Genomic DNA, 23,811 nt, shown 5'->3' with positions numbered 1-23,811 from the left:
CAGAGATACATCTGTGCCGTGCAGCTGATCCAGACTGCGAAGCTGCGGCTCCCTTGTTGGCTTGGCTGTCGTGATGATCGATAGGCTATTGGTGTTAGCTTGCAGTGTGCTCTGATCATCTCTTCCCTGTTGTATTTCTTTACAGCCAAAGCCAATAGCAGCATGTCAGCTGAAGAAAGCGTCACATGTAGCTCCTCCACTCAGGTTATTGTCATTACTCCCATCATTTTACATCACAGCACTGTAAACACTTTACTACTGCGTCTGACTGACAGGTTAATGTGGCTACACCCTTTGACACTACAATTCATTACAGCCAGGGGACTGTATTAGCACACAGGTCAGTTTGGCTTGGACTTATCCTGGATTGGAGCTGGCATGTTATATTGAAACATGCCTCAACTGTCCACAAGCCTCAGTGACTAAACACAGCACTGATCCCTTGTTTGTGCTGGAGATACAACTTTAATCTAGTATTCTCCGTCTCCATGCCAAAATCAGATTACCAGAGTCAATTAAACTTGATCCATAATCTCCTGCAGGCACAGTTGGTGCAATTTTATCAAGCCCACAAAATCCAAAGGGACAAGTACACTGCTGATCAGTGAGCACTTAAAGGCTGAATGTCTTGGATTTACATGATAACTGGTGGAGATGATGAATTGCACATCTTGTAAAACCCTCAAGTAAGTGCCTCCCAGATGTTAAAAGGATTTTGTTTGCAACTGCTGTCGTTTAAATTCCAGGACCGTCAGCTGGAGAACATTCCACCTTTCCCGTCGTAATCACACTGGTGCATGCAAGAGTGCACAAACTGTAAGGGAGGGAAATAAAAGAGGAAGAGTGAGAGAAAACAAAATTAAAATCCTCCAGTGAACAGCCCGTGTCTTGCCGGCTCCAAGTTTCTATCAAGCAACGTATTTTATCATCCTTGAGTGGCCGCGCCAACTCTGGAACAGAACCGGCGCGAGCTTGCAAATCAAACCCACTCGGGCTTGCCTATACATATTGGCAAACAGAGACAAGATGGTAGCAGCACAAGAAAAAAACAAAACAAGAAAAAAAAAAAACAGTGTGAAAGTGACGACAGGCAGAAAAACGGTCATGCACCATTACTGCAGGTCATCAGCCGTACCTGGTGGCTGTCACTCGGCTCGTAGTCACGACCGGCGGTCACGTTTGCCATCAGCGCCTCACCGATGGAGGTAAACACGGCAAATAATCAAATCACCTGGCATCAAGCACGCATCAATCAAATCCATAAGCATTATGAGCTGATGAGGAAGTCGAGCCTGGGAATAAAGGATGAACCCCTTTCAGATGAGCGGTGTAATTTGATTCATGGACACATCAGTCTTGCTGTATTTATCTCTTCATACATCAGAGGGACATTCTTTCATTAGAGTTAATTTCTCCAGAGCCGCAGATTAGAAGTGTTGCATTTGACATTAGGCTTAATTTCAATAAAAAGGAACTGCAGCTGCTGTGCCATGCAGACGGAGTGCAATGAAAAAAGTATTTGCTCCCTTACGAATTTATTCTGTATTTTGTCTTTTTGCCTAAATGTTCCCATTCAAACACATTTTATTGTCAAACAGTGATGACCTGAATAAACAGAAATGGCTGTTTTCCAAACAATGTTTTTGTTTTTTTAAATGGAAAATAAAATCAATATCTTTTTCACATTTCACTAAGTAAAAAAGTAATCAGCCCTTATATTTAATAACTGGTTGTACCAGCCATGGTGACACCAACAGAATCTGTGAGAACCGGCATCGAGTCGTTCAGATCACTGTGGAAAGAGTTTGGCAGAACAGCTTCAGTTCAGTCACATTGGGGATATTTTAGCCAGATTAGGATCATGTCAAAGGGCCATGACTCAGTAAGCAATTCATTAATCGCATGATAAATTAAAATAAGCTCAATCATTTCCATTCTGGTGATTAATTCTGTTTTATTTGGGATGTTTGTTGTTGTTGGATATTTAAAATGTCTTCCAGTTCCAGTGTGGACTGTTCTGTACAAAACTAAAGTTTATTAGTCAAAGAGAGGGAGAACTTGCTTTATTAGGGCATTGTTAATATGTTACTGGAAAATGGCCTCAAAACAACATTATTAACCGCAATGTGACAATTTAATGTCACATTAAATTGCAGAAAAAAATGTTATTTTGACAGACTGAGGTGTAAGTCCAGACTTTGGCCAGGCAGTCCAAAAGCTGCGTTAGTTGTTGGAGATATAGATTCCCTCAAACTGCATGAGAGGATTTAAAACTGAGATGGTCTTTGAGATTAAAATTAGACTAAGGATCTAAAACTTTGACAAAAAAAAAGCAAAAGCATCAAAAAAGAGCAAGTTCTTTAACACGGCACTGCATTTAATGAACCAACTCATAAATGAATGACTTGCTCAACCTTACAAACAAGTACAAATTTCTAATTCATGTAAGCAAACCCCCCTGACCCTCTTCCCATTTAACAAGCAGAAAAATGTCAACAAGAAGAAGAAGCAACTGATAAAAACACAAATAAAAACAGGGGGAGGCTGCTGTCTAATGTACTGTAAGCCTCTAATGTCCTTCTCACTCTCTGTAGTTTTTATTTATGGATTATTTAACCAGGACATCTAATTTCACCCATGTTCAAAACATTGGATGCTTAGAACAACCCAAACTAATCACACTAACTGCTGCTTCACATTTTCACAGGGATCTTTATTCTGTTTCATCATTTTACTCCCAATAACCAGGCTGCGCTCTTAACATTTTTAAATAATTGGCATTGTAAACAAAATAAAACCAAAAAACTTTTCTCTAGTAGTTCCAAAATGGTTATTTTTTTAAAAATAGAAAATTATTTATTTATATATATTTTTTCATTTGTAGCAACTATTCTAGCAAAACCCGTGTAAGCTCAAGAAAAAAACAATACTAATGACATTAAAGCATTCGAATGTAAACCTCAAGATTTATTGGTATTTATAACCGTCGCACAACGTGCTCAGATTTTTTTCTGATTCACCGACGAGCAAACTGTTAATTTTAGTTTTAATATTGAATTGTCACTTCATGATTATACATGGATACTCACTGGCCACTTTAATAGGTGCATCTGTACAATTGCTCGTTAGTAAAAGCTCAGTCAATCACATTGCAGAAACTTCTGCAGTCAGACTGTTGAGCAGTTCCACCATCATCACTTCACTCCGAACCTCAGACTCTGAACCTGGCCAGCTCCCTTTAAATATGTTGCTATAGTTTGTATATTGTTGTATTTCATTATTTTTGTTATTATTTTATATAATATCAAGACCTGAGAACCAGGATTTCATCTATGCTGGAATGACTCAAATGCCAAATAAAAATTGTAATATATCTATTAGTTTCTGTACTTGAAGAATCCCAACATTTGCCACTTTGGAACCAACAAAGGAGAATCCACAAAAAATAAAATAAAATAAAAAAAACAACCTTGGTTTAATGTGGAGGTCACTGAAGCAGCAATCCTACTCTACCATGTAATGAAAAAAAAATCTTCTAGCGTCTCAACCTAAGAATATGAATCAATAAAAATAAAAGAGAAGATTGCTTTAAAACATGGCAGCAGAGAGCAGATGGAGGCCAACCCTCTCTTTCATGGCCTTCCTGCGTGTGTGTGTGTGTGAGTGAGAGAGGGGCAGGTAGGTGTTGTCTGAGAGGGTGACTCATCTCCTCCAGTTGCTACACACACTACAGAAGACTAAATAGACGCTGCTGGCTTTGCTCACATGTATGTACCAGCACATGCGCTGGCAGTCAGGCGCTCAGATGAAAGAACAGGGCAAACGGGAGCACACGCGAGCAGCAGAAGCGCCGCGGCCCCTTTAACTCATCCCGCTCACGCTCTGCTTTCAAGCTCCCCGACTCGGCGCACAGAGAGGGAGCATACATTACTCTGGCCCGCAGCTCCTTCCCTCTGCTCACCAGCTAAATACCTTAAATGAAAACCTGACAGTTTTATTTCAACAGTTCATGAGAATAGGGCCGTGTTCTGCAGGCTTTGCTCCGCTGACGCTTAAAGACGCCGCGGCAGAGAGCAGGCTCTCTAAAGCCAGCCTCTGCAAAGCAACACAATGCTCCGTTTGCTGGCTGTTCAGGTCTCAGCTGGTAAATAAGCTTAGGCTTGTGCGTGTGGTTCTTTGCTGTGCACGCCCAGTGGATCTGAAAAGGTCTCTTGCTCACACACATCTGTTGCTGTCCACCATTTCCATGAGCTCTCTCTGTACAGCCGCCGCAAACATCCAGCAGTGTCCATTTAAACTGGCTAAATACATAAAAAGACATGTAATGCTGGGTCCTTGATGACTCCATCACCATAGAAACTACACAGTTATGAGATTTTTTGTTGTAAAAAAAAAAAGAAGGAGTATAGCTATGTGGTCTTGACACCATTTTACACAAAATATAAAAATCCAGTGCTTTGCCATAGTATCCATACCTCCGGCACAGTTTGTTGAAATTCAGTTCAATTCAGAAATACTTTATTGATCCCAAAGGGAAATTAAATTAAAGTACTACCACAAACAGTAATTCTTGTTTCTAAAGTGGGAGACACAATAATTTATGCTTTTTTTACAGAAGGTTATGTAAAGTGTGGTATTTTAATTTCCCTTCCTCAGCTGCCGTTACAGCAGAGGTTCCCAAACTGGGGGGCGCCGTGTCACTGCAGGGGGGGCGCGGGAAGCCGTCTGGATGAAAAAAAACAAAACATGAACACTGTATGCGCTGGGTTTTTACCTTAGAATGGCCAACTCTGTTATTCCTATGTCAATTTGATACAGTAGAGGCTTCCACACCTCCCATATTTGTGTCCTCTGTCACTTTTGTCAGCAGTTAAAACTGTTTAATCCGTTGTTAACATGTTGTAACCTGTTTTTCCGAGCCGCCTTTAAACGCAACATGAGCGCCACGACGCTCGCGCTGGGTTTCCACCTGTGAAGGAGACCTGCTGCTGCTGTGTGGAGCTACAGGTGTGTTAGAATCACGGCAGCAAACCAGCAAAACGCAAAGAACTTTTCACAGTTTTTCCCTCCAAACTAACCGACTGAGTTGAGTAAAGATGTTGGATGCAGGTAATGTTAGCTAAAAGATGACTAGCTAATATCAATACAGAACCTTAAGCTTAACAAGTACCTTGTAGGCTACCGATGTTGGTGTCTATTTTCAGCCACTACATTCATTTTGCCCCCAAAAAAGTCGATGCCCCTCCCCCCCACCTCACACGCGTCGTTTCAACCAGACAGCCATTTGTAATCCATAGGGGGGGCGCAGAAGAAAATGTTTGGGAACCACTGCGTTACAGGAAGTTTCTTGGGGAAAGTTTAACCAATCAGAGACCGACATTCTCGCCAAGTCATCTTCTGAAAAACAGCTCTGTCCGAATGGATAGAGATAAGTTGCCAATTAATGTTCAAGTCTTGACACATTTTGAATCAGATCTGCTAAACTTTGCTGTTTAGTGTAAAATGCATGTCATTCTAACAGGAGATGCTTTGGTCTAAGCCACCCTGTTATAACTGGCTGTACGTCTGGAACCCGGCCCCAGTCTCAGGACTTTGTCTGTTTTCTGTCGTCTTTCTGGCTCCATCGCCTTCCAATCAACTCGGACCAGCTTTCTGCCTCTCTGATCATTTTTCTCCTTGCTGAGCTCATCAGTTTCGGTGGACAGCCATGTTGTGTTAGGCTCGCGGTGCACCGTACTATTTACATTTTTGAACGATATCAGTCCTCTTTAGCCACTGTTTTATAACCAAATCATGCATTAAGCTTCTCCAAAACTTTACCCCAGGCCTTTCTACTTTGTTCCGCTGGTTTCATGATGACAAAACCTCCAAAAACACCTCCAAAAAACAGCTGGATTTATATTCAGATTAAATTAAACACAGTCTATTAACTGACTAGGTGACTTATAGAAGCAATTGATTGCATTTGATTTCATTAAATGCATTCCATACATTCAGATTTTTATTTTAAACGTATATGTTATTCCATCTTCTCAACGGCTTTGAGCTACTTTGTTTTGATCCAGCAGAGAAAAGTCACACAATACAGATTGTGTTTGTGTTTAGTAAAAGGTTGTAGGGGATGTAAAAGTAAAAAAAACACAACCTGCCATGTGATTGTGTTTCTGTAAGCCAAGCTCTGAACACCAGAGTATTGAAGAAAACTCTGGACTGCAAGCAGACAGCGATGGGATAAGCTAATGCATGAAAAAGAAGCTGTCTGAGGTATCCAACAGGATTGTAACAAGAACAGCAATGAAAAACAGTGATGGGGAGATAAGGAGATGAAAAATGGTGGCATTATATGGCCAAACACCACCGAGACAGACAGAGAAAGAAGGACAAATAGGGAAATTATTACCCCTTTATCTGGGATGGTACTGTATGTCTGGCTCAATCCCTCCCTCCCTCCGTCGTTTTTCCATTCCCTGCATCCCTACACCGCAATGCAATTTTCCTCCATTTCTGATTACAGATTGCTTGTGGTGATCTCAGCCCGGTTCTATCTCGCCATTCGTCAGCGGCGCTATCTGTGCCACTCAGATCTAAGTGAACGCTCAATCTCTGTTGCAGCCAATTTACATGTTTGCATCTCGTTAGGCTTATTTGTAAAGGCAAACATGGACTGTCAGGACAGTGAGTGAAGAGAAAACCTCTGCGTCCAGATTAGCTTTCACCTTTGGAACCGAAGATCATTCCTCAGCTGCTGGAAATGGGATTTTTAGGAGGCGATTTTTTATTTTTTGGGGGGTGTCGGGGCTTTGAGGTTGAAACACAGCTCCACAAAGAAGCATCGGTGGCTGAGGAATTGACTTCTTTCACACAAATCCTCATTTACTCTGACACTCTCCAAACACACCGCACATAAACCCAGTGGGAAATTGCCTCCTTTTGTAAAGAATCTCTATTGTCATCTGTCAAGCAAACCTTGGTGTACACCGCTGCACCTCAGAAACACTAAACCTCTTCTCAAATTAGATTGTCACAAATCCTAATCATCCCCCAACATCATCACCCAGCTGGGATTCTGGACTTGAAGCAATTTAACGAGCTCATATTGCTGAAGTCACTGATTGAAGTAATTTAACTCTTTCCTTTCATTACATGTCTTATGTTAAAATTTTAAACAGACTTCTTCTACTAGATTATGATCATTTAGGTGAGTTTCCCTTTCTTCTGTTTCAAATGCTGACCTCATAAGACAAACTGTACCTGCATCATAGGATTTTTTGACTTTCCATTAACAAAGCACATGCTAATTATATACAATCCCCACTTTAAGCAGCATCCAAACTTTATATATTGAAATTTGCTTTGAACATCTCTGCAAACATGCAACAGATTTACTATCTTTAAAATTAGACTACTAATAAACATTTTTGTTTTATCAATAGGATATCTTACCTACGTGTGGAAGGTTTGACTTCCCATAAAAATGTTTGGCAACTGTAGAAGTATTGGCCTGTTAATGCTGAGTGACATCTGAAGCCACATATAAGTGATGGGGAAAGATTAAGTTGATCCCATCATTCAACAGATTGAGGATCCACTTTCAGCAGCAATCACTCCTGGTAGTTGCTCTCTGTCTGTCGTTATCGGTCTCTGATGCCAGGGAGGAACTTTGGTCTTCATTAATGCTGCTTCAGTTCATCAAGGTTTCTGCATAACACAGCCAGGTTTTCTATAAACATCTCCACTTTGAGCTCATCTCAGAAGCAGAGGAGACGAACAACATCTTCTAGTTGTTCAGCAAATGTAGTTCAAGCAGCCATATCCTTTAAAAAAAGTGTCTATCTTTTACCCCTTATGAAAAGATATATTGGTACAATATTTTCTAACCGTCTTGTAATAAACTTAGACATGTAATGTGCCAACTGAGGCCTGTAAAGTCCGGGTATTGCATCGCTTTGACTTTGATTAGATTGGATATTTATTGCTCAAAGATGTCATGTTTTAAATATTAACTCCCGCTGTAGAATACCTGGTTTTTGTGAGCCTTCACCCTTCCTGGTTGTAAAAATCGCAAATACAGAGTGAGTCCATTGCTCACATCTTTCATTTTCGGCATTGTGCTAACCCACATGTTCTGGACAAGGAAAATCCTGTCAACAAGCATTCATTCATAGTTTTATGCCATATCTGTATAGAATTTTTGCTTTTAAAATTCACAAGTCTCATTTTAACTCTTAATTCCTGCTGTCATTGTCTTACTAGAAGTACTAAGAGCAGATGGAGAGCAATTACTGCTCTGTAATCAAAAGGTCTTACATCTAGCAGCAGAATTTAGAGCAACGTTACAGTTTCCTACTCATCTTTACAAGATTAATGAGTTTTCATAGAACAATAAGGACGTGGATAAAATGCCAGAAACCATGGCGATGACGACGCAACTGCCTCCAAAAGTTTGACTTTACAAGCTATCAACAACATTGCTTCTCAATCCATGTTTTTGTTGTTGTTAATGTTTTAGCAGCAATGTGTTTTCACTAATCAGAGAGTGAAAGCTGAGAAACGAAGGAGCAGAGGCGAGCAGTTCTGGGAAAACTAAATAGCCAAACATCCAAGAAGCTGCAGGGTTTAGATGTCTTTCCTAATAAGGAAGAAAAAAAAGCTTTAAGCACGTCTTCATAAACTGAACAAGTGCGCAAATGAACAAACAACCATCCAACTGGAAGCAAGTGACAGAAACTCAGAGAGAACAGTCGGGACAGAGAAACAGAGTCAAAAACCTGATTTCTAGCAGAAAGTCTCTGGAGCTCCGACAGGGTCGCACTGTTTGCTGAAACACAGCTGCTGAGAAACAGGCTGGTGGGTGTTTGACTTGGGCAGTTTCAGATCAAGCTGCTGAATTATGGTGTGAACAGTTCACGATATTTCTTGATATTTCTTGGTTCCTAATTGTTGTGGATGCCAAAGCCGTCCAAGGACATGAACCATGTCTGTCACATGGCCGCCGTCATGCAAAAAAGGAAAAGCTGCATGGCTTTTATCTGAATCATTTGGGATTTAGACAGTGAAGTGGAAGAATCCACACAAACCTGCAATAAATAAGAAAATGGAAAATATTTGTATCTCATTTGTTTAGAAAGGAAAGTAAGAATGTGACTGGAACCGTTCTTCTTCATACAGACTAGATTTCCATAAAGCAAGAGTAACTTTACATTCCATGCAAGAAATTTGGTTTGATGTATAAAAAAAATAACACAGTTTTGACTGCCAATTAATCAGTGACTGCACATAAACAACATCATAACCACGAGGCCCATTAACTTTCTTCACGGATTCACAAATGAACTCCCATTAAATGCAACAAACCCTTCTGCTGCCAGTAGCAATATTATAATCTTTCATAGCTGAGGAGTATACATAATTTGAATAACAATAGGTTAAAGCAATGCAATTCCAGGCTAAGAGAGGGATATACACGGCATTTAAAATAGAAGCACCAGGAAGAGGGAATAGCAGTAAGCAATGGCTAACTCCTGCAACGCCAAATGAAAGCGTTGATGTCTCAGATTAATGGCAATCAGTGAGCTCTGAAGTCATTAGTCAGGTGGAAAACAATCTGCATCACATGTCAGGTTGCTGGCCAGCAGCAATCTGTTCTGTGCGAGCATCATGAGTCAGTTCCCTTCCCTTTCACACCGAGCAAATGCGCCCTGTTTAGTCAGCAAACAGTGAGAGGTTACGGCACAACACTAGCAACACAAAAGGTCTACAAAATGTATGTTGTTGACGTGGTGAGGACACGCAAACAGGAAGAACAGTGCATGCAGACCCTGTGTGTGAAGCAGCTAACACAGCTAACAGCAAACCCAAAGAAATGCTTTCAAATGGAGCACAAGTACATTTGTTAAAAATTAACCAGAGCCAAGTGTAATACATGTACGGTAGGTTAACTCCCTGCAATTTAAACCCAAAGCTCTCTGTGCCTGCTCATGTTAGCTGTTGCAGTGCTGCCTACCAGCAGGCACAGAGGTGGGCTGGAGCTTTTTTAATGTCTGCAGCAATAAAAAGCTACTGCAAGTGAGGTGAAGGGTGAAAGGTAGCGCTGGCTTACTGAGCTGAAGGCTTTGAATTTGCTCCGGTGAGGAGCTCAGAGGACAGGCTAACAAAAATGCATGACACTTTTGTCTAAGTGGAACTTCTAGTGACATTTGTTGCCATAAAGGCGTGCAGTAATTTACCCTTCAGCTGTTTGGTACTTAGCTTGTAGACTGAAAACTGTCAAGCTGAAAGCACACCACTAAATGTTACATTTTTAGCATTGCAGTTTAATCTGTAGTGCTAATATATCAAATTACAAGCATAACTGTGCATAATGCTATGTTAATATAGTTTAACTATTGGCATAACTATGTTCACTGTTTGCATTGTTTGCTTGCCCTGAATATGGATTGAACTAATGAGCTATTAGCATATCATTAGTTAATAAACGTATATTATAATTCTTTAATCATCTCAACAAACACTGATCTGAGGAAATCACTGTCTTCAGTCAGAGCTTTCTTCACATTCAGTGTAACACAGACCGCTACAGGAGATTCTGCTTGGCCCCAACAACTACAACAACTCTGAAGAAAATTGTATGAGTTATAACATTTAAAGTATTTTTAATTGAACTGAAAAAATAATATGTGTGGGTAGTCTATGGTAGTCCCTCGTTTACGTCTGATTTAAATTTCCAGCTTGTTGATACTAACCTATATTTATTCATAAAGCTGATTAATCCAAACAGCTATGTGCAAGTTTTGAAGAAATAACCTTAATGACCTTTAATTTTCTTTTTTGTGGGTATTTAGACAAGTAAGTATGAAAATAATCGATTTAGTCACTTTTTCTGGATTATATTTCCAAATGTTATTTGGTGTCATCTTTGACCAGGTCATGATATTTACATCCCATAACTTTCTAGGACTTTTTTATTCTACTTCTGCGATATTGCAAACAATAGAAACATGAACTAGTAATCCAGAAAAACTGGTGCATGCACTTCTAGGTTTCGCTATTGCATTTTTTACGACTGGGAAGCCCAAAAAGTTCAAGTTCTTCAACTTATCCAGAATTCTGCAGTGAGAGTTCTGATGTCTCCAAGTTTAGCTTTTCTTCTTTGTACCCCTGTTAAATAAAGAATCTAATTTAAAATTCCCCTTCTTACTTGTAAAGTCTTTAATAATCAATCTCCATCCTATATTAGACATCCAGTTGTTCCGTATGTTCCCAACAGAGCACTTTGCTCTCAGAGTGCAGTTTTACTGGTGATCCTGGACTGGGAGACAGATCATGTTCTGTTAACTCAACTGTATTCAACCTGGTCTTTCTCCAACAAACATCAATTAAAGAAGTTGTTGCTGACAGAAATTCTGTTTTGTAGTGTTTTTCATTCACTCATTTGTGCTACAGTGCTATAGTTTATCTATTTAGCTTTGTCCTGAAACAGCTACTGCTGGCATTAACGTTTTACTTTTTACTATGTGTTGCTCTGGGCTCAAACTCAAAGCTGGCGGTGACAGTTAGCCGCTCACGTTGAGCCTGGTTCTGCTGGAGGTATGTTCCTGTGAAAATACAGTCTTTTTATTTCACTATTACCATATGCATGCTAACTAGAGGTGCATAGTGGGGTCTGAAAAGTTGCTAAAATATCGACAGAGTTGCCAAGTTGGCGACAGAGGGGTGACTACGATTTTCCAACTCTTGCAGCTGTAGATCAGATGGTGGGTACGATTGCTGTCACGTGTAAGTATCTCTGTTTAGGACAATGGAAGGATGTGAAGTCAGTGGCTTGTCCCTCAGTACACATCACATGTGATATTAAATGTATTTCCACTGAGATATGTTCAAAGACTATTCAATGTAATGCCATGACTCTTCGTAGGTTGTGGCTTTATATTATATTACTTCTTGCCCTGATCTTCCGTCGCAAACCGTGTTTGATCCACTAACACAAACTGAGGCAACAAACTGCCTCAGTTGATATCATCACTTTTTCTCTCTTCTCCTCCCTTTACATCACATACCAAAAAGAAAATGCCAACCGAGGGCTACGAGACACCACACATATCTAAACGGGTCATCATTATTATTGTCATAAATCCTTCCATCTCATAAAACAGTCATGTACTGCAGCTCTTCCAGCAGAAAAATGCCTCAGAGATATAAAAGAGCCCACAGGTTGGGGATAAAGTGCTGGAGCTCGGTGTGTTTCTGGGCAAATAAGGGAAGCCGGCTTGTTGTCTCATTATACCGAGGCTGAGCACGGATTGACTAACGAGGACATACAACCATTAATCTATATACAGAGGAATAGAGAAAGAAAATAAATTATTGTTCTATAAGCTCAGTGGTTTGTTTTTTTCATTAAGACAATATTCTTGAATGTGTCACTTGATTTGGAGACTTAGTGTCATGAGTCAACAGGAATGTCGAGTTGGTGTTCGGCCTCTAGAGAACTCAGCCAATGAGAGCTAATCAAGACATCCTCCATCCTGGACGGTTACGTTTAAAATCAAGATGCAGCAAATAAGACGACAGATTGTCGTCAGCTGTATCAACCTTTATAGGCAGAAAAATTGTAGTTTTGCCTGCAATTCTCTGAAGCTATTTTATATTACAAACAAAATAATTGTTTAGTCAATTATTTTGATAATTTTCCTTTCATCACACACTGGCCACATCTGTTAGCACTCCTGGAAAATGTGCAAATAGTTGGAGAACCTTTATTTTAGTTTAATTTATTTAGAGAGTGAAACAATTCTATAATTGCAAATCACAAAAGCGAAAATAAATGTAATAATCTCTTTTAAATTAATGTTAATTTTAAAAGTATGCTGTGTTTTTTTTGGGGGGGATATTTTGCAGAAGGACTTCCTGTTTGTGTTCGGTATGTATCTGTCATGACACAGAGGTAAATGTCTATTAGTCTCTCTTCAAAAAGAGGACAAGAGAGCATGCTGTTCAAACAAGGAAGACGCTGATCTACAGCAAGGTCAAGGTCAAGGTCAAGAAATGTCTCCAAGAAAACGGCTACAAGCCCAAACCTGCTCACATCTACAATTAGAGCGATAATTAAAACATTCAAAACAGGTGCAAGTGTGAACAATAAAACTGGAGGAGGATTCATACTCATCTTGTCACCGCGCACAGCGAGGAGGATGACAGGGCAAGGTAAGAGAAAATCTGAAAAGCTCAGCGGTAATGGTGAGCCTCGCGTTTGAAGCTGTGATTGGTTTGACAAACTCTTGGTAGAAACAATTTATCTACATACAAACCAGTTGTTTGGGAGTGAAGCCATGATCACGTACAGTAAACATCTGACGTCTGCTAAACTCTGCTGGAACTGTGTGCTTCTGGTGAGCTGAGAATAAGGTAGCAAGCATCTCAAGGTCGTTCTGGCATAAAACTAAGAGTGAATATATAGAAAGGAGCCTTGTGCTGCTTGTAGGTGTGTGGAGGATCTGTTAGAAAACCTGTTAGAGTTCATGTCATTTGAAATACCTGAACATTTTAAAAACAGACCTGCTGGATTTCACTAGTTAACTGAAACTAGGTCATCACTGGGCCTTTAGCAGAAAACATATCACTAACATATGGCAAAATCAACACAGAAATCAAGCTTCTTACATAGTTATGACCCAAATTCTATGGGAAAACTACACGGTGAACTGAAAAGAAGAAAGTACCCAGGAATCTGGAAAACTTAGTGTGGTTGTGCAAAGAAGAAAAGATCCTTCTCTGTGTACGTTATAAATGTTGTAAGTGAAGTGTTTTGTTAAAAACAATAACTACTTAACATGCGACTTTCCCCCATTGGATAAAAGCAAATTGATGATGGCATTTTCTACATGTTTTAATAGAACATGCTGCTAACTGAATCAAGAGACATTTATTTTGACAGAGCAACAAGTATGGTGATAAACACCATACTTCAATTAGAGTAGAAGTAAACACAATCTAATTGTATCACTCTTGCCTTCCATACCTTCATTCACGTTTCATAAACCATCATAAATACATGATAAACATTATCAGGTCTGGTTCAGATGGAGCAGAACCAGCACCAGAAATCCTGACCTGGTTTTTAGGAATCATGTCCTTTTACAGAGTCACTATTTCCAGCTCCATGAATAAGAAGGTGTTTCTAAAAAAAATACAACTTTCCTATTGAGCCATGACCTGGAGCCTTCCTTGTGATTGGATACTTACAGAACCAACCACCTACACCATGTGTGACTGTGTCTGAGTGTGTGTTTAACTCCAAAGGTCTGCTCCTGCATAGTAAACAGCCTGGTGAGCCGGAGCAGATACATGCAGAAACTTAGCTGTTGACACCACCTCTGAATAAACAAACAAAATAATTGAAATTTTGATAAACTTGTACATTTCTGACAGAAAAGAGCAAAAGGTGTGTCTTAAGAGGGGGCGGCGAGTGGCTCAGAGAAGCTTCAGAGTGGGACTGAGGCTTGTCACCACCACCAAGACAAACGATAAAGCTGCACTGCTGTAAACGAGTGAGTCAGCCCTCCTTCTCGGCAAATACGGGCCTGCGTGAGGCAGATGGAGGGGGAGGAGGAGGCGTTATGGGAGGAGCAGAGGGAAAAATGTTCAGGAACTGTCCCTGGTGCTGAAATCTGGAGGGGGCTGCTTTTCAACAGCTCCATGCTAGAGGTTCAGCATGGAGCAAGAAAACAAAACTCCAAAATAGACGCCGGCTGACATCCAAAAGTTGCCCCATCTGGAGCGATCTGTATTATTAGATGCTAAAGACACACAGTGATTCATCTGGACAGCAAAATGCACCAGTCACAGTCCACAAGCTAGCTGAGTTGAGCTTTTCTACTCACAGCCTATCCCATGTCCATAATCTGGCATTCTGATTACAAAACCACGAGAGGGAGATTCTCTACCATGTAATTCCTTTTGAAGCAAGTTAAAAAGATTTTCATTATTTATTTTTTTCCAGCCCAATCCCCAGCCTCTAGGGACATCCATGCTGGGATCAGAGCCTGCATACACAAACACACACACACACACACACACACACACACACACACACACACACACACACACACACACACACACACACACACACACGCACGCACACACACACTAACAGGGCAATGCACACCTCAACCTCCTGTGAGAACATTTAACATAAAGTTTTTGTAGCATTAATTCATCTCTTGTAGTTACTATTCATTGGTACATTTCTTAAAATGAACAGCTGAACAGCTACTTTAGCTTAGCTTAACAACTTCCATCTGTCTGAGTGTAACTCCTTCCTTCTGTTGTGTGCTGGGGCTGAGGCGATGGCAGAGACCAGGCTGCATGGTGGGGTTAAAGTCTGCCTGGCAATTATTTTCTGTGATGCCAGAATCAACCACAACATGTGACTTTATATCAACTAGGCTGGTAGGTATTGCTGGAAGGTTTGATCAAATCTGATCTATTCCTATTTGAACATGTTTTATTGTGGTCCAGTTTTACTAAAGTCCATGCGGTGTTTTCGGGCACCACTCAAATGTTCCGATTCAGCTCATTTTATGAGGAAGGAAATTAATTAAAAACATGCAAATACAGAAAAAATGAAGGCCACACTCAAGAAAGCTCTGAGCTTTGTGTCATAAGAGGCAGATTTGTCTCAACCTACCATTTAAAGGTGTTATCTTGATTAAATAATAATATAACACGTGTTTTGCAAAAGAGCAAAAACGTGTTCTGTGGGTGAAAAACTATCTAAAGTAAGTTTGACTCAATTTATAGAAATATATGGTCAGTAGCGTTAATGCAGTTTTATATCCAGTGTAATCATCTGTACATTTACTCAGCACCACAGGAGAGTAAATATAGGAGCAAAGCAGGTGGTACTGCTTTCTAATGCCAATAGGCCATTATAAAAGCTACCTGTTAAGATTGTTGTTAACACACAGAATGAATCACTTGACAGCAACTCATTGAATTACGCATCTTGACATGGTAAGGATGACTTGTTGAAGTTCAAACTGAACATAAAAATGTTGAAGAAAGAGGATTTAAGTATGCTTGGATGTGTCAAAGTTGTTGGCACAGGATGGGCAGGCCTGAGGATGTCAAAAACAGCCAAGGTTCTCTGATTTTCACAAATTACTGAACACTCCTGCTCCATAAACTAAAATCCAACCCAGTGATCCCATCTTTAGATGGCTACATCCAGCAGGGTAATCCACCAACCAAACTCAAATCAATAAACTCAGTTTTCGGTGCTCCAGTGTTCTCCTCTGTTTAACGCTGCCATGTCAATATGAACCCAAACGCTCAGTCTCAGTTCTGAAAGCAGAAGCAGGTTCAACTAATAACAGCAAGGTGTACCTAATAAAGTGGCCGGTGATTGTGCGACTACATGGAAAGGTGACATAGTTCAACTTTTCTCATATACACTAAACAACTATGCTAAATTCCTGCAGACCGCCCAAGATCTGACACTGCTTGAATTACAAATGACAGCTCCGCTCATGGAGGCACACAGTGAGTAAATGGCCAACTTGCACTCAGGCGGTAGTGACAATCCGTCTCCCTTTGACATGAAAAGATTATGCAACAGGTTTTGTACTTGCAGAAGCCTCCTGAGCTGAGGGGAATCGTTGTTGCATCAGAAAGCAGTTAAGGTGCTACGACCGGAGGAGTGATGTCACAGGTCTGTAAATAAGGGTCCTTTTCTCGGGCACTGCAGAGACCAGGCGGGTGTGGTGACTGCATTAGCAGACGCGCGCAATCTCCGGTGCAAACACCGGCTCACCGTGATGTGGACGTTCTCGTCACGGCTTTCTACCATCGCTATGACAACCCCTCTCTGCCTGTCGGACGTGTTTTGAAGTTCAAATTATTATCCTGGTGTCATTAAATTTGACCAGAAATAAATAAATAAAATCAGAGCCGGCGTCATTCCGGTTGCCACAGCGCGCCCCGCTGATGGCGCGCCGTGTTGGAGCGAAAAACACACATGCACAATGACATCCTGACATCTGCTCTCCATCTGACAACAGCTTAGTATTCTCCAGACACCTCCTCCACCCCTCTACCCCTCTGTGCACCCCGTGCTTTTATCATACGCTGCTTTTTCTTCTTCCCTGCTCTAATGCGGCTTTTTCTGTTTCACCCCCTGATCCAGCATGTTTCCACCAACGACAGCAACCTGATCGGCGGGTTCTTAAAATATGCAGGTTAAAAAAAAAAAGGCACAACACTTTTTCATGCTCCACTGAGAACTGACCTCCCAGTCTAACGAATCCCACTCTTCGGTAAACATCCGGAGGATTTCTCTTCATCCAAAAAAAAAGAAAGAAAAAAAAAAAGAAGAAGAAGCGGACCAGAAGCAGCGACTCTAAGGAGCGACCTTGCAATGCGCTGCCATTGCGCTTTTGGTGCTTCTAATCCTCATGAAATCAATTTGAACACAGGGGGGGACGTCGTCAGAGGGAAGCATCTCGGCTTGCAGCGTCGAGACCAACTTGAGAAACGCAGATGAACGACGCTAAGCTGTACAGTCCAGCATTTTTCTTTTTTTTTGGCTTCTTCTTTTTCTGCTTCGCGATGGTTGCAACCAATTAGCACACCACTTGCGCTCAGAGTCGAATCGCTCCTGACAGGGCGCTCCTTCTCCAGAGCATCGCTTCTGTTGCAGCTTGGGAAAGGATGGCAGACTGTAAAACGCGCACAACTTCTCCTCGTCTGTTTCCCAAAGAAAAAGAAGACTCTATGATATTCCAACGCTAATAAATCCTCATACAGCATTTGGCAATCCAATCCCTCTGCTGGGGAGCAACAATAAAGGAGGCTTTTGAAGGTCCTCTTTTAAAACACGTGACTCAGTCTACTCCAAGATAGAGGGAAAAAAAGGTTGATTTGATCCGTAATGGGCCCTAAGCATGTGGAAGACACGTTATGTGTTGCGGGGGGGTCATAGTGAAATAACTACTCACCATTAGCACGGCAAAGTTCTTGTGATGGCTGCAGTGAATAGTGGTCGTATTGCCCCCGGAGGCGGTTATATGGCAGCCCTCTGCCCTCCAGCCACCGTGTCCATCGAGCAGGTCAAAATCCCAGTAGGCTGCGGTGGGGTCTACACCCAGCGCGAAGTGCCTGAGAGCGACTGCGACGGAGTGCACAGAGCTGCCGCGGCTGCAGCCATCTGGAAGGAAAGGCAACACGTTCAGGAAAGGAAGCCGAGAGGAAACAGTGGCAGAGCCGCGGCTCTAAAAACACCCATGCAGGCAAAACGATGCACACATGCAAGTGTCGGATGAGTTACTGCAGCTGGACTGTTGCAGATTACTTTCGTGCATCACACTGCAGTAAACTCTATTTAATCTGATCCGTGCTCTGACTTCAGCCATTCATTCATGTATTCATGTATTCATTCATTCATTCATTCATTTGAGCGCACCTTGTTAATGTTTGTATCTATGCAATCCACATGTTGCGCAAAATAAATAAATAAATAAATAAAAAAATACACAGCCGTGACTGCGTATGTGAGCGCGCGCACGCGTGTGCATGCATTCGGTCCGGCGTTGACATCACAGGCGTGAAAGATAGAAATGGATTTCCTCTTACCTAATTTGGCAAAAGCAACTGGTGTCGAGACGCTCCTGCGCTTCCCATCGTCTGCGAGGTTTGACGAATTCCCCGTGCAGGGAAAGAGTTTCCCATTGCGAAACAGGACGAACTGCAGCCTGCAAGTGGAGTTATCAACAGATTGCAACGCAGAGGAGGAGGCAGGCGGACCAGCCAGCGGTAAATGGATCGAGGCGACTGCCACGGAGTTCTGCGGATAAATAATAAATAAAAAAAGCAATCAGATAAAAGACTTTAGGAGTTACATAGTGTCCTCCAACTTTGCTGTGAACATGTATTCCATTAAAACAAAGAAAGAAAAAACAGAAACGTCTCTCTTCAGTGTTGAAGGGACAAGTGAGCAAAGGAACGAGTCGCACGTTTGAAGCGCTTTGGTGTGCCGGTTAGGTCCGACTCTGCAGCAAAGGTGGAATGGTTCTTACCATTTCAGCTTGAGGACACATCAACACTGCAGCTTGATTTAAAGAGACAACCGTTGTGACTTTATCTCCCATTCACCAACTAATTACCCCCGTAACACCCCTCCCTCCATCCCCCCAGCCACCTCCTACAATAACATATCTGCGAACATGATGCGAAGACAAACATTTCAGTGCGACAAAAATAGGTTGGAAATGTCAAAGTGAGTGCACCGGCCGTCTCTGGCCACATGTGAATTCACTTTGATTCTGTCTCTAACTTCCTTTCTCCCTGTAGTGTCAGGCAGCATCCAGGCTCCTCCAGCAGCTCAGCCAAAGTCCCAGCGGAGTTGCATAAAACAGAGCAGACCTTCCTGCCTGACAACTGCACATTTTGACTAAACAACTTGTCAAAGAAATCCCGAGTTAAATATCCAAAAGTAACTTAATTTATATATAGGAGAACTTTCAAACTGTTCATCAAGATGAGGTCAAAATATCAGTTTTATAGTATCATGCAACTGAACAAAGAAATAAAGAAATTGCTTTAGTTTTAAACAACAACATATTCATACAGTGGTTAAAATAATGAAACAAATTGATTATTAACTGTGTAGTAAAGCTATCTAATGCTATGTTTCATTAATCTGTTAAACTATAAAAAGGTTCATAAACCGGTCTAACAGCTCATCAAACTTAATCTTTATCATCGTCGTCTATCTAAATCAATCTCAATGATGAATTCATGACCTTTCCATGCAGCAGTCTCTACTACATAAAAAGAACAAGGTTTCTGTACATTTCTCAGCGTTAAAATGTCTTTATGTCAATATGAATTCAGTCATTCCTTCAATTGCAATCCAGACTGATGATTAATTAAATAAAGACACAAGCATCTAACAAACAAAATAACTGACCTAACTGTATTCTACAAAATACACAAAAAAAGTGAGAAATTTAATGACATGGGAAAAAAGTTCAAAATACTGACAGGCTGATGAAAATCTAACACTCAGACGACCTGGTTTTTATTCTAGTATCTAATTTCAGTAACAACCTCATCAGCTTTTAGAACCACAACAGAACAAGAAAACTCAAGCTGCTTAGTAACTCATGGAACTGAGTGAATTTCAACATATTGACCGAAAAGTCGTTATAAGGCAGTCGTGTTTCTGTTTTTTCTGGCTTTTTCTTGTTTTTTGTCTTTTTTGTTGCAGTGTCTGGAGGTTCCTTCTGGATCGTGGCTAAATGGAATTACAAAGCAACCCAGGAAAAGCTTACTGGGTTAAGCTGACAGAGCCCTCTAAGCCTGTATGGAGGGAAACCAAATAAAGTCTTGAAAGAACGTCAAGCAAAAAATACGAAAAAGCAGAGTAGCATACCATGACAACGAAAAAATATTTAGCACAAATACAAGGATATAAAAGTACAAAACATAGCAGCAAACAATGACAATTCAATTTTGGCCCTCTTTTCCTATTTACATGGACATCATGTGTAGTCACTGATAGGGTATGATTTAAGAAGAAGTACAGAATAAACACATTTTAAATGCTAATTTCACAGAAGAAAGTACCTTTTTGCTGCTCAGCTCTTTATAGCATAACCATCACACCAAGCTGATAGGAGGAAAATGTCGACTGGTTTGCAGACAAGCTGCTCAAACCTTAGCAGATGTAGCTTCAAAACAAAGTCTCACCTACATGAGAATTTGCTCCTTTAGTTATGACTGGCTGGACTTGTTGTGGTGCCCATATGGCCTGAATTTGTAACTCAGGTTAAAGTGTAGAAGCCTGCTTTCAGCCAGCTCACCAGCAGAGGAGAGCCATGCAGCATGAGCAAACTCAGGATACTCCAGCATATTTTCTGTAAACAGTTGTATGGCTACAGTTTTAGTAGTTTTGGAACTGTAAATGTGAAGGTATTGGATCTGATCACCAACCCATGGGTATTCACTGGCATGCAGAATCACTGTCTGGTCATTTCAGGCATTAAAACACTTCCAGGGTTGGAGTTTCCACATCAACGGTCCACAGTTCATGTCTGTAAGGCCTCATGTGTACTAAACTCTGAGTGAAGGTAACTGAGTCAGCTCATAATAATTTAAAGTTTAATTCTAACCACTGAGAAAAAATTATTTGTACTTTCAAAGGAAATTAAGTACATGTAGCTCAAAGGGAGAAGCTGCCAGCATGAGCTGAATTTCAAATCATTTAGAAAATTGCTCCTGTTTTTGTCCACATCTTTCAGAATATGAAATGTTTTTGTGTGAAAAACAAACTAAAACTTTCTTTGATGATCAAGAAGTGAAGAGATTCAAAACAATAGTATATAATATAACAATATTTCTGCACCATTTTTGTGGGAAAATGGAAAAAAAATCACAGTGCAGTCATTCATCGAATGACCCTAATTAGAAATTATTCAAATGATGAAGGGGATGTTGCCGATTCATAATAGAGATGATAATTCTGATGAAGTTTCAAGCTTTCTACGATGACAAGACTTCAAACTTGAATGAATGAGCTCAGATGAATCTGAGTACCTATTAATTGCACTAAATGTAAGGCTGCACAAAGGTCACCATGATCTCCACAAATAATTAAAAAAATAGGACTGGAAGAAATTTGGAAAACCTGCTTCAGTGTACAGTGGGAAGCTCTTAGTGTAGGTGCAGGTTTTTCCTCTTTTCTCATGTCCTCAGTCCCTCATATTGTTTCCACAATATTTCTCCCACCTTCACCCATCAGAGGCACCACATCTCATCCCTCGCCTGGTGTGACCAAAAGGTCGGTTCCAAGACTGGCTCTCTTTTCCGTGTGAGGATGTTTCCACGACCTTGTCACGATCTGAAGGATTTCCAACGGTAACCAAAGAGTAGGTGAGTTAGTTGATGCCACCAAACTCACTTAGCTGGCTGTGAGAGATTGAGCAGCATATTGGACAGTCCTGCTCCACAACTATTGCACAATATTAAAGTTCTAATTACCTTGGAAATCCTTAATAAAAGTGTGTAACTGTAATTTGTCACATACATTGGATATTGACATACAGAAAGTAAAGTGCCAGAAAGCAATCAGAAAGCATTCATATCAACAAGTTATTACATATGGTGAAAGTTTTTATTCTAAATCTAGTTCCCAGTTTTTTTCTTTTTTATTCTAAAATCATGCTATTTTCCTTCATTTCTGTGATAAAGCACATGATTAGAGTTTTGTCATGAACTGATTTATCGTCCTTTTTTCTTGGTTCTTTTATGACCTTCTGGATAATAAATATGAACACATAGCTGAGCTTATTCCTCCCATGATCCCAGGGCTTTTCTTAAACATCCTGACGGGTTCAGGCTGCATCCAAAAACTCAAAACCTCCTTCAGTTTCCTACAAAACCTACACCAGTAAATAGTCTATGAGCAGGAGGCCTGGGCGTAGTTTGGGATTTGGTGGCATACACGGTGTGGATTGTTTGTGCAGCTGCTTGGTGAGACATTTTAGGATGAATCTGGCATAGTGATAAGATGCAAAGGGTACAGCAACTGTGCTATTAAGAATATTGCAGTGACTTACTACCTACACTCCACTGAGGACTCTGCCACCATGATAATAAATGTCCATCATTTGAAAACGGAGCCTTTGTGTGTGTGTGCTTAAAACAGTCGGTGATCACTGAAGGCCACCAGGCACTGCATCAGTTTTTATCCACCATTTGTATCTTTAATGCACGTCAGAGATATTGTGCTGAAGTCCGCAGACACAGAAGATTACTTATTTTAACCAAAAGTGATTTATTATAGAGTTACACTGTAAAATTAGCCTAGTTTTACTTATTAAACAAAATATAGCAACAAAAATGTGCATTCCAACAGGAAAAAACTAGCACAGCTTACCTGCTTTAGTAATATTAACTTCAACAGAATCTTTTTGTTGCATATATCACAGGCTTTCATAGACTGTCCTAATTTTTTGACATGACTGTATGTGAAGAGCATGCAGCGGTTAAATACAGGTTGAAGGAAATCACATGTATTAAGCATCCTTGAACAGAATGATGGTGCGTGATGAGGTGAGGACAGAAGACCAGGGACACGACGAGGTGGGAGAAAAAAAAGAATTTATTACAGTAATAAAAGGAAAAGGTGATTATGAAGAAAGAAGTGGAAAAAGATGAAGCGATGGGAGAGGAGGAGCATCCCACAGAGGTTAGACATCCAGCACGGCTCAGGTAGTGTGTGGGTCATCATAGGTGACTCCAGCTGGCCTGAGCTCATATGTATATGATCACACCAAAGTGTGTTGAATCAGGATAAAAAGCACAATTTACAACAAAAATCATGTTGCTAAACAGGATATTCATTAGTTTGCCCATTGTGTTATACTGTATTTATTCTATTTTAAAAGGTAATCATTTGAAGTATTTAGTTTCATTAAAAAACAAACATTTATTAGTGGGTGTTATTATTTTCTTTTCAATACAATGTTTCATGAAGTAAACAAAATTTTTCCAAAAAAGAAAAAAAGATTCAGGATCGTGAGGTTTTTTTGTCTCCACTGTTTTCATTTTGACGTCTTGTTTATTTGTGCTCTGCATTAGTTGTTCTTTGTTTAATTTCTCTGTCCTCTTTGCTTTATTTTACACCAGTCTTCTCCAGCTGTTCTCACTTTGGTTAGTCATTTAAAGTTTATTTTTTACTTATTTGTTATTTGTCTCTTGGTTGGTCTACGTCAGGGGTGCCCAAGTCCAGTCCTCGAGAGCTACCATCCTGCA

The 23,811-nt window shown here is 40.6% G+C and overlaps 1 protein-coding gene across 1 annotated transcript in view; it reads right to left on the bottom strand.

The window, feature by feature from the left end:
- The window catches only part of adgra1b (adhesion G protein-coupled receptor A1b), a 182,799-nt gene that overhangs the window by 45,668 nt on the left and 113,320 nt on the right, over positions 1–23,811 (bottom strand). Inside the window, exons 13-14 of the mRNA XM_088013200.1 lie at positions 18,628–18,838; positions 17,994–18,202 (exon numbers count right to left, since the gene is read on the bottom strand). Coding sequence (XP_087869326.1) covers positions 17,994–18,202; positions 18,628–18,838 — 420 coding nt within the window. The remainder of the gene's footprint in view (positions 1–17,993; positions 18,203–18,627; positions 18,839–23,811) is intronic.

This window comes from Poecilia mexicana, unplaced genomic scaffold (genome assembly GCF_051168715.1).
Source record: "Poecilia mexicana isolate PSO_F unplaced genomic scaffold, ASM5116871v1 scaffold_15, whole genome shotgun sequence".
NCBI classification, from domain to species: Eukaryota; Metazoa; Chordata; class Actinopteri; order Cyprinodontiformes; family Poeciliidae; genus Poecilia; species Poecilia mexicana.
Note: the sequence above shows the minus strand (reverse complement) of the source record. Positions and strands in the feature narration are given on the sequence as shown.